The sequence below is a fragment of the Eurytemora carolleeae genome, unplaced genomic scaffold (genome assembly GCF_000591075.1).
Source record: "Eurytemora carolleeae unplaced genomic scaffold, Eaff_2.0 scaffold1494, whole genome shotgun sequence".
Classification (NCBI taxonomy): Eukaryota; Metazoa; Arthropoda; class Copepoda; order Calanoida; family Temoridae; genus Eurytemora; species Eurytemora carolleeae.
The window spans coordinates 1-12,520 of record NW_019397438.1 but is presented as its reverse complement, the minus strand read 5'-3'; the positions used below and the strand labels follow the sequence as shown (position 1 = coordinate 12,520).

The following is a 12,520-nucleotide window of genomic DNA, read 5'->3' as shown; positions in this document are numbered from 1 at the left end:
ATGTTTTCAATGTTGTTAAAGTACTCATTAACGGAGACCCAGATTATTTTTTTTGAGTGTGAAAACTGATTTAAATTTAATAAAAAAAAAACGATGAAATGTGCTACAGTGGTACCTAGATTTTTTTCTTCATTAAAAAATGAGAGGGGGAGGAGTTCAATAATTTGTCCTCCAGGAAATCATTGAGAGTCTAAAGAAGAGAGAGGAGGTTGCAATATGTATAAAGAAGAGAGAGGAGGTTGCAATCTGTATAAATAAAAGTTTGAGATAGTCTCTCCTCAAGTCCTAAACCAACTCTCTATTAATCAACATTACAATTCCCTAAATAAAAAAAATCATTAAAGATAATTTCCAAAGAAATCATTCAATTAATTATGCTTGTATTTTTTAGTAAAAACGACTAATAGGACAAACAGCTATTGAATTTAAAAACAGATGATTTTGTAACTTTTCAGACGCCATATGGGGGCTGGGTCTGAGCAGGTATGTCAAGTTTGTATAATGGGAAGATACGTCTTTCTTTAACCCTGGGGGAAGGGGGGGGGCTGTTAACCCATCAATCTAATTTGGTTCAGTAAAATATTAACCATACACAGACTTAGTTTTCAGACGCCATATGGGGGCTGGGTCTGAGCAGGTATGTCAAGTTTGTAAAATGGGAGGATACATCTTTCTTTAACCCTGGGGGAAGGGGGGGGGCTGTTAACCCATCAATCTAATTTGGTTCAGTAAAATTAACCATACACAGTACTTAGTTTGCAAAGAAAGAACTATGCATTCAAGTTGTTCAAGCATGCCTCACGAGGACCCATCAAAATAATTTAAAAGGTGACCTAGTTTAGGCCTAAAGTGGAGAGAATGCCTTTTTAAGAAAGTTAAAAAAACTTAATCAACGTCAGACACTAATCTTTCAAAGTATTTAATTGTTATGACTACATTTTGATGAAATCTACGAATAAAATTATAGAAACAGCAAGATAATGATAATATTGAAATAATCGAATCTACGGTTCTGCTTTGGCTTTCATCGATNTTGAGCCGCAGCTCAAATATGGTTGGTTTCACTTAAAATTGTGTTCAGTGTTTCAAGATTTAAGCCGGCGCTCAATTGAAACCGGCTTTTGGAGGATTTTAGACACGGCTCAAATTAATTAAATTCGGACTCTGGATAACATATTTAGATGGAGGAGCGGATACTGATGATAATATCAACTCCTTGGATAATATTTAGTTCTCTGCTTAGTATAGTAGTAATCCTTGCTATACTAATAAACAGGAAACTTAACAAACCCAGGCATATATTCCAGGCACTCAGCCTTATATCCTCACTTTTCAGGTAATCCAGGCACAGCCTTAAAATACATACTGATTTCCTAGAATCTAGATATAGCCTGATTTGCTGATTTCCTAAAATCTAGATATAGCCTGATTTCCTTATTTCCTATAGAATCTAGATATAGCCTGATTTCCTGATTTTCTAGAATCTAGACATAGCCTGATTTGCTGATTTCCTAGAATCTAGATATAGTCTGATTTCCATATTTCCTAGAATCTAGATAGAGCCTGATTTTCTGATTTCCTAATATCTAGATAAAGCATGATTCCTTAATATCCTAGAATCTAGATAAATTCTGACTACCTGATTTCCTAGAATCTAGATATAGCCTGATTCCCTGTTTTCCTAGAATCTAGATAAATCCTGATTCCCTGATTTCCTAGAATCTAGATATAGCCTGGTTCCCTGTTTTCCTAGAATCTAGATATAGCCTGATTTCCTAATTTCCTAGAATCTAGATATAGCCTGATTCTTTGATTTCCTAGAATCTAGATAAATCCTGATTACCTTATTTCCTAGAATCTAGATATAGCCTGATTCCCTAATTTCCTAGAATCTAGATAACTCCTGATTACTTGATTTCCTATAATCTAGATATAGCCTGGTTCCTTGTTTTCCTAGAATCTAGATAAATCCTGATTCCATGATTTCCTATATTCTAGATATAGCCTGATTTTCTGATTTCCTGGAATCTAGATGAATCCTGATTATCTCATTTCCTAGAATTTAGATATAGCCTGATTCCCTAATTTCCTAGAATCTAGATAAATCCTGAGTACCTTTATTTCTTAGAACCTAGATATAGAATAGGGAATCGCCCTGATTTCCTAGAATCTAGATAAATCCCGATTTCCTAGAATCCAGATATAGCCTGATTCCATAACTTCCTTGAATCTAGATACATTCTGATTCCCTGATTTCCTAGAAACTAGATAAATCCCGATTTCCTAGAATCTAGATATAGCCTGATTCCATAACTTCCTTGAATCTAGATACATCCTGATTCCCTGATTTACTAGAATCTAGATAAATCCCGATTTCCTAGAATCTAGATATAGCCTAATTCCCTAATTTCCTGTAATCTAGATAAATCTGGATTCCCTAATTTCATAGGATCTGGATAGAGCCTGATTACCTGATATCCTGGAATCAAGATAAAGCCTGATGATCTGATCTCGAAAATCAATTTTAATTATCCGAAAATATGATGAAAAATATTTTCACATACAATCTACTTAGAAATATGATGGATCATATGTCGTGACTTGTATTAATATTGTCTGCAGTCATGAAATAATTTTAAACTTTACAAAGATTCAAGTTTTTTTTAACATGATATCAACAACATAAGAAATCTTTATTCGGCATTTTCTTTCCTTTTTCAATATTATCATATTTAATTATTATTATTATTGTTTTGATATAATTGTTGTTCTTTTATATCATTCCTAATTTGTTATCATTATTGTAATTACATATTATTAGTATTAATTCTATCATACCTACTATTATTATTATCATTTCATAGATAGGACATTTCATAGATTGAACATTTAATTCTATTATACCTACTATTATTATTATCATTTCATAGAAAGGACATTTTATAGATTGAACATTTCAAAACTAGGACATTTCATGGACGAGTAGATTTTTCATAGATAGGTAATTTCAAAGACACAAAAGCAAGTTTTTAGTGACAAGGTATGTAAAAAAATATGTTACAATTTTAAAGGGACAGTTCACTTATTTGGGTAATTTCAGGGTAAACTAAACAGCCTTTTCGCTGTTGATTGGTATTAGTCTTACTTTTCAAAGACCTATTAAGATTGTGACATATTTTTTACATACCTTGTCACTAGAAAAATTGCTCTTGTGTCTTTGAAATTATCTATCTATGAAAAATCTACTCTGTCCATGAAATGTTCAATCTATGAAATGTCTTTCTTTGAAATGACCCAACACCACTTTAATTATTGATATCATTATTGATGAAAAATATTTTCACATACAATCTACTTAGAAATATGATGGATCATATGTCGTGACTTGTATTAATATTGTCTGCAGTCATGAAATAATTTGAAACTTTACAAAGATTCTAGTTTTTTTAACATGATATCAACAAAATAAAACATCTTTAATTCAGCATTTTCTATCCTTTATCAATATTATCATATTTATTATTATTATCATTGTTATTATATAACTGTTATTTCTTGTTAGTCAAACTGATCGTAATTTTTTTTAAATTGTGACATATTTTTTACATACCTTGTCACTAAAAAAATTGCTTTTGTGTCTTTGATTTTATCTATCTTTGAAAAATCTACTCTGTCCATGAAATGTCCTATCTATAAAATGTTCAATCTATGAAATGTCCTATCTATGAATTTTTTTCTATGAAATAACTTTTCTATGAAATGTCCTTCGATGAAATGTCCATAACTATGAAATGTCTTTCTTTGAAATGACCCAACACCACTATGATTATTAATATTATTAATATTATTACTTTTTTATCATCATCATGATTATTATTATTATTGTTATTATTATTATTATTATCATTATTATTATTGTTGTGAAAAGTGTGTGTGTCGGTCTGTACGGGATATGTTTTGGATTCACCAGTTCAAGAATTATACCCTACTGCCCTAGATCAGGTATGAAAACGGAAAGGAATTGAATATTTACCACAAACTCTGATTTTATAATTCCTATATCTTTACAACTCAATGTTGTAAACCCTAGATATTGCAACCTATGATTTTGTTTAGGTAAATATCATAGGTTTACACCACTGCAGGTTGAAAAGATAGAGAAATGAGAATATTTGATTTTGTAACAAATGCTCAATTTTATGTACGACACCCTATTCTTTTTTTGAGATCTTTATATTTGTGAAGATACAAATTTAAGAGAGTTTTTATGAACGAAACCCTTTTTTTGATGCATACATATTTGTAAAGATATCAATTTAAGAGAGTTTATATAAACTAAACCTTATACTTTTATTTGAGATCTACATATTTGTAACGATATCAATTTAACAAATTGACAAGATTCATAAAAGTTGCCAATTCAGATCCACAAAATTACCTTTCACAATTTATAAAATCCGGTTTCTGTCTCAACATTAATGTTCTTCAGTTTTCCTGTAATGAAAAAATAAAATGCATANTCTGTCTCAACTTTAATGTTCTTCAATTTTCCTGTAATGAAAAAATAAAATGCATACTTCATTTGGAAAATAACGTATAATTGGTAATCTCCTTTTTTTGTTTATTTCGAGGAAAAACTGGGTAGAAAAAATATTCTTTTCCTTTTTCAGTTTTTTACACTTTGATCTTCAATCGATACCTCCTCCTACTTTCGGATATATTACCAAGCTTGGACAGGTTATACATTTCTTGTGGTGCTATATTTTTTTAGTCCTCAGTGCTGTGGGCTTATACTTTCACGGGGTGAAAATTCCATTTTTGAAAAGGAATGGTCCGAATATTCCGGAAACTGGAAATATTCCGGTCCACAATCCGTAAATCGAAATATGTTCCGGAATTCCAGAACACATGGTTTAGGAAATTTTCGGTTTACGGAAAAAATTGTCCAGATTTGATTGATTCTGGACCATTTTCCATAATGCAGATGGAAAAAAATTCGGGATAATTTTGCAAATAATCCGTAACACGGAATTAGGTTGGAAAACCATATTAGTCGGTTTATTTTTTAGATCAAGGTGTTAAACTTCTTTAGCCATGAACCACTTATTAATTAAATCACGGTGCTTTAATTTTTTAGGACCACTCTTGCACAAATGTTGTATTGCTTCTTAAATGTTCAGACCAGGATGTTCCAAATTTGTTTGACCATTATTGCCTTGTCTGGTGCTTTAAATTTTTAGACCACAGTGCTTTAATTTTTAGTCCACGGTGCTTAAATTTTGTGTACCACAAATTTTACATCCAGGGTGTCCCACATCAAATTAGATCGCGTCAATGGGTCTAAACTACGATTTGGGGGACAAATCAGAAAATTTAAAAAGAATGATTTCATTTTGAAAAATTCAATAAGGCAGTAGAAATTTTTTCTTGCAGAAAATGCTAGATTTTTCGAGTATTATATGAGTATTTTGGCGTTAAAGATGGGAGAAAGTCTAATATGATATGGGACGCTCTGTATGATTAGTTTCATCGTAATTAAGTGTGTTAGACCTTTCATAAAAAGTCCTAAAGCGGTAATTAACTCCCATGTTTTCATCTAGATTTATTGCTATTATATCTCCACTGCAGTACCACATACACGCTTCACCGGGCAAAGCTAGGTTTATCTGTTTCTTTGCATTAGCCCTCTCCATCATGCTCGCTACCATCGGTAATATTCTTACTTTTATTAAATATCTCATACAATGGTTGGCGTTTATATCAATAAAATGAAGACGAAATTTCTATTTAATTTTTAACTTTTCAAATTACAAGTTTACAATAGAAGGAGTTGATTGCCAATTTCTCTTTGTTTCCATGTTTATGTGTATCCATGCTGTTTGAAAGCTTGATAGAAACAAAAGTCGTCTTTAATTTTATTTATATATAACGACGATTGTATGATCTTTAGTACGTCAAATAAAAATGAATACCAATTCTTAAATTCAGTCACCTAAAAGTTCAAAAAGTTTAGTAAATACTATGCTAATAGAATTGTAAAACATTGTAAAACAACAACAATGGCACTAGGCAAGATGAACCAAGACATACAGAGTGTCCCAGGAAACATGACAGTAGCAAGACAATTTGATCGTAGTCTTTGATTTTTGATCTAATTTTCCGTATTTATTTGTCAACCTTATTTTAGAAGTAAATGGAATTTACTATTTAGTTTTTGTCACAAAAACTCAGATTTTCTAGGCCCTTTATCTCTGCAACCCAATGCCGTAGACATTAGATATTTCAAACAATGAATTGTGTTAAGCAAATAAACTGAGTTTGCAGAAAATAAGGTTTTTGCAAAATTAGAAAATCTAAGATTTGGCAAAGACTCAATTCCTTTTAGAGTTACTAATCACAAAATACCCCTAATCATGGATGGCATTTCCAAAATGTGATCCGATTTTTTTAAGCTCTTTTTATCTCCGATAATATTGACAGCACAAAAATGGCAGACAACATTTTGGAAATACCAGGACTAGGAGAATTTTGTGGTTTTTCTTTCAGGAATTGTAAAAGTTAAAGTAGGTGGACGACTGTATGTGCAAAGTAGGCTTTAAAAAAAGTCAATCTGAAGAAACTATGTACAGGGTGTCCCACGAAACATGACTGTTGGTGAACAGTTTAGAATGTCTTCTTCCATAATTTATTAAGTTGATTGATACCAAAGACAATAATAAAAATATATTAATATATGGGAGTATGTATTATAGTAAACTTGATTTCAAAGTAAAATATATTTGAGCAAAAATTTTTTTTAACGAAATAAACTGCCAAAAACCTTTGATATCATAATACAGTATATATAAGACGACATTCAAAACTATTTATCAACTGTCATGTTTCTTGGGACACCCTGTATATCCTGCGGCCTTTTTTCTTCAGAATTTTCTTCCTTGTATCTGTTGTTTACAAATGCGTATAGTCACTGATCAAGTTTTACATTTAAAAAACCAGGATATTTTCTTTGCTCTGCTATGACAAAGGTTTAAAGGGTAATGTAAACTTTTGAAATTTCTCCAACACTCCCGTTAAAGGTTCAAATATATCTACACCAAGTTCTAGTACATAAATCATCTTATAGGTCTAATTTTTTAATCCCTATATCTTCGATATTTCAGACTATAAATTATGTTAAATCAATTAATATAAGTTTTAAAAAAAAAAGGTTTAAACTANAAAACCTTGGGTTGGATGCTATGGATCATTTCTACCTAATCTCAACACAGCAGTTTATCTACTTCCTAACTCTACCATTCGCTTGTCTGTTGGTAACCTTTAAATTATTTAGAACTCAGTTTGAACTCATAAACTCTTGAATATCTAAAAGAGTCTAACTACTACAGGTTAAGCCAGAACTTCAGAGTCATCAAAATAGTTTATGATAAAAGTCCGAGGATTAAAGTTCATTTAGGAATACAATAAGATTTAGATTATAGATTTCTATAATGTTAAAATCACATTTATGTACGTTTATCTATTATTCAGTAGTCTTTGTATCCATGATCTTCTTAACCTCTCCAACCTGGCATGAACAACTGTGAATTGGTTCTGTTCTGTAAGGTTATGATCATGAAGATCTGGTTTGTGTTTAGCAGACATTTGTTTTCATGAGATAGACACAATTTTTCTCTTCGAACTTCTATCAAGTATCAAGCTTGGACGTTTCAAGTGCAGTCTCATAATCCTTTGTACTCACTACTAAGTATTACTCTAAGACAGGTTTTCTACACTTGTTCAAGTGTACAGGTCTGGTTGACCGTTAAAGTGGCCAGTGCCTCACCACACAGAGGCATACTTCAGTAGGCAGCCCATAAACGATATACAGGTTTAGAGTAGATCTTCAGTAGACACATCAGCATATTTTACTTTGTACCAGCAAGGATATTTGAGAATATGCCTTTTTGCAAAGCTCTAAACTATCTAGTTCCCAGTCTAAATCTTCTATTACAGTTAAATCTCAGTAATTGTAAAAATAAATAAAAAAGTCATGAAATCGCAAACAGTATTAATGAGCTCTTCTATTTATCTAATAAGAACTAAATATCTGCAGTATTCCATTATCAAGAGGTTTAAAAAACAACAGTTTATTTAGTTTCTCCGAAGTCCTGGGTTTAACTGTATGCACAGATTAATAACAATACAGATAGAACACTTGATGTCGTCTTTTCAAGATTTCTGGGTTTTTCGTTCACAATAACCCTGATGCCAGAAGCCCAAAGGAGTTACACGCATGGCCGTTGGAAGAAAAGACAGAGAGAGAGCATGCCCGTAACTCCTTTTATTGTGAACGAAAACCCCTAAATTTGAAAAAACGATACATAGTGTTCTATCTGTATTAGTTTAAATCTATGACTGTATAATACTTTGTACAACTGCAAGGGAAGTTAAAAGCAGGACCAATACAATCTATTAATCCTAATCATGACTAATGAAGGGCATCGCTTTGAGGCCCGTTTTTTAAATTTAAAGTTTTTCGGCTTTTTAAAGGCTTTACCAGAATCTGAGATGCAAATCCTATTTAAAATTGCATATTAGACAAGTTTGCTTTTATTACACAGAGAACATTTTTTACTCTGGTTAAAGATATTTACCAAAACTATTGGAAAATCGTTTTGACCAATAACTTTGATCCGAGTAAAAATTTTGCTTTGTGTAATGAAAGTAACGATACATAGTGTTCTATCTGTATTAGTTTAAATCTATGACTGTATGAAGCTATGTTTAACTCCAAGGGAAGTTAAAAGCAGGACCAATACAACCTATTAATCCTAATCATGACTAATCGCTTTGGGGCCCGTTTTTTTAAATTCAAAGTTTTTAGGCTTTTTAAAGGCTTTACCAGAATCTGAGATGCAAATCCTTTTTAAAATTGTATACTAGAAAAATTTTTACTCTGATTAAAACTATTAGAAAATCGTTTCCCTTTTGAAAAATCAATAACTTTGATCCGAGTAAAAATTTTGCTTTGTGTAATGAAAGTATGAACTTGTCCAGAATGCAATTTTGAAATAGAATTTGTAAGCATCTCATATTCTTGTGAAATTTAAAATAGAATTTGTAAGCATCTCATATTCTTGTGAAATTTTAAATTAGAATTTGTTTTCATCTCATATTCTTGTGAAATTTTAAAATAGAATTTGTAAGCATCTCAGATTCTTGTGAAATTTTAAATTAGAATTTGTAAGCATCTCAGATTCTTGTGAAATTTTAAATTAGAATTTGTAAGCATCTCAGATTCTTGTGAAGCATTTAAAAAGCCGAAAAACTTTGAATGTTTAAAAACAGGCCTCAAACGATTCCCTTCAAGATCATTACATCTTCAAATCTGTTTAATAACTTGTTTAGGCGATCTGTTTTACTGCAGACACGGTTGCTCTTCTGGTTGCTCTGACCCATAGCAGACGACGGGGTCAACATACAGATGATAATACACACTCCTCCGATAGGGATACAGTGGTCCAAAGAAAAAGCAGCATGAACTCAAACATTCCTTTATGAGTGTAAAGTATGCACACAAAGAAGTCCAAGATCTTTGTTCACTATATATGTAGATATACTTTTATTACTAAAAGGAAAATGAACACAAGTTCTACAGGAAACTATACACAGACACAGTACACTTTTATCTGAACCAAGGCTAAATTCAAGGAAAGTTATTTCAGAGCAAGGTTCTAATGCAAGGAAAGTTATTTCAGAGGTGTACGCATCTTTTGTACTGCAGTGTACTGTCTCTCGGCGGTAATGTAAACACAAGACGGATGTCGAAGCCTGATATTGGATCTATCTTTCACATAAAAATCAATGAAATATTCTGGTCATAGAAAACTATTATGTGAATTATCAAAATCATCAAAATATTAAACACAAGACGGATGTCGAAGCCTGATATTGGATCTATCTTTCACATAAAAAATCAATGAAATATTCTGGTCATAGAAAACTATTATGTGAATTATCAAAATCATCAAAATTTAATGCTTTTAACCTCCTCGGATACTAAACGAACACTGATGAATCTATTCTTGTATACAAATTCCGCCCAGAGAGAACTGATTTCAATATGTAGGCAGAGTATACGCAACTGCGATTAACTTTCCTTGCATTATAACCTTGATCTAAACAACCTTATAGTTCTTTGTTGTATCTTCTACCGGTAGGTAATGCTGAGTTTAATACCTTTTCTACTTTATTTTGGAAACCACCGTATTCAGTAGACGTAAACATGCAACTTCTCAGACAACTGTTACCCCAGAGAAACGTGTACTCGTAGTTTCTAAGGAAAAGGTATTTTTTCAACCAACATAATAAAACTTAAATTTTTCCTACTAAAATAACTAAAACGATATTTTACTGCCAGCATAATAAATTTTAATTTTTCCAACTAAAACAACTAGTCATGTTCTTTACCTAAATAATAAACCTTAAATTTCCTGCTATAATAATTCAAATTATATATATTTCTGCCAAAATGATTAAATTAGAGTTTTTGCCTAAGAAACATCAAAATTATTTTCTTCCCAACCTAATCAGAATTCCTTTTTTAACCAAAATAGAATAATGATTATAAACTTAGAATTTTATACTCATTCTAATTTTATTATATTGAACTATCAAATATCATTTTTTTTACCCCGCAAGGAAAATGGAGGTAATATCTTTATTATATAATTCTTAAATGTAGAAATTAACTCTTATTATATTTCCTCATTTTAAGGAAACCTCAAAAGAGAGGAATATGTTCCTTTTAAACTTTAAGAACCAATAAAGGATCTTTCTTTATTTTTCTATCTTTGAATATAGAAATTGGAATGTAATTTTCTTGAAAAGAATTTGTTGATTTCTACAACACAGAGAGGAGAAATAAGATACTTATAGATTGGAAAAAGGTTTGAATGGGTAAAGCTTAATCTCAGTTTTATTTATCATAAACAAATGATAATTTCAAGAATTTTATCAGGGAAAACAGAACCCGCCGTTAACTTAACAATAGTTGATTCTAGCAGCATAAGGTAGGCTTTTTTTACTAAACCAAGTAAAATTTTCAAATAAATTTTAGAAAAAAAAGTCTTGTTTTTTACTGAACGAACCATTTTTTTGCAAACAAACTTTTAAAAAAATATTTTTTTTCACTGAACGAACGATTTTTTTAAAAACAAAGTTTATAAATATAATCGTTTTTTTTACTGAACAAAGGATTTATTGAACGAACGATTTTACCGAACCAACGATCTCACTGAACGAACAATTTAATTGAACGCTTGTTCAGATAGAATAAACGAACGAAATAGATGAAAAATTAACGATAATTCTGAAAACGAACAAATTAATTTTTTTCTTAACGACAGAAAAAAAACTAAACAAAATGCGTCGTTAAAAAACGCTGAACGAACAAATTGACAAAGTGTTATTTTTCTCCTTTTAGTGATCTGAAGATAAGCCTGAAATGTTTGGCCTTATCTCTTTGGTTTTTCATCTCACAACTTTGCACTTATACACCTGGTAAACTAATTTTATCTTTATACTTTATAGAAGGCAAACAATATTATAAAACCTTTAAAAAAAAACAGCAGTTACTTTCTTAACCCATTCTGGCCAAGAGGGATCTGGGGGCGGGGTCCAGATATCTGAGCTGAGGAGACCCGAAAATTTAATTCTTTATTTTATAAAATAAAAAGTTAACATCATTTTTATTATTTAACTAGCTTTATCAAACAAAAATCATGCTTCTATAAAAAAGGAACAATTTAAAACTATTGATAATTTTTAAAAGAAATATGAAGTTGTTAAAATTGTTTAAATACAAGAAAGAACCCTGAGATTTCTGTGTACTGTCAGATTTATAAATGTTTTATGATGAAATCTTTTAAAGGTTTCACTTTCAGTTAAATCTGCAAAACTCCAAATTTAGAACTATGCACTTTTCAATATGACACCCTGTATATTTAAATGTTTAGATATGAGTTTTACAATAATATGTAATGTTTAAACGTCTATATTTTAATCCAATCTTCCAGTTAACAAAACATTAAAATCCTGACAGATACAGTATTTTTGCCGTGGGTTTATCCAAATTATTTCGATGGTTCAAATCTTTTTTTATGGCTTTCAAGGAGTCTTGTACTTTGGGTGTGGAGACAACCTGGACAAAATTCTAACCTACGAAGACGAAACCAGTTTTCAAGAAAAGTATTTTTTATTATTTTTTCATCCATTTCTAACACAGAGTGTTAGAAATGGGCCAAGAGTTAGTTTTGGAACTAATATCCCCTGTAATATTGACAGCAGCAGGCCACATTTTGAAAATTCCAGAAAATAGTAATTTAAAGGATTTTTTGTAACATTTTTTTTAATGCATAGGGTTGGGCACAGCGCGGAAAAAAGTCCGGTATTTGGAAAAAAAATATGTAGAATAGCCCATAACTTTTTTGTGACTAAAGCTACATATCTAAAAACTATATTTCTGAAAAGCCATTGAAAA

General features: G+C 30.9%; 1 protein-coding gene across 1 annotated transcript; it reads left to right on the top strand.

Annotated features, from left to right (window-relative positions):
- Window positions 1-1,142: 1,142 nt before the first annotated feature.
- Window positions 1,143-12,286, top strand: LOC111714295 (uncharacterized; the record flags this gene model as incomplete). Its single annotated transcript, XM_023489367.1, has 11 exons — window positions 1,143-1,336; window positions 3,929-4,002; window positions 4,671-4,737; window positions 5,601-5,747; window positions 7,208-7,310; window positions 9,388-9,488; window positions 10,254-10,326; window positions 10,681-10,690; window positions 11,000-11,051; window positions 11,465-11,541; window positions 12,153-12,286. Coding segments are annotated over exons 1-11 (993 nt in total), but the record flags the coding sequence as incomplete, so codon positions are not given.
- Window positions 12,287-12,520: the final 234 nt, after the last annotated feature.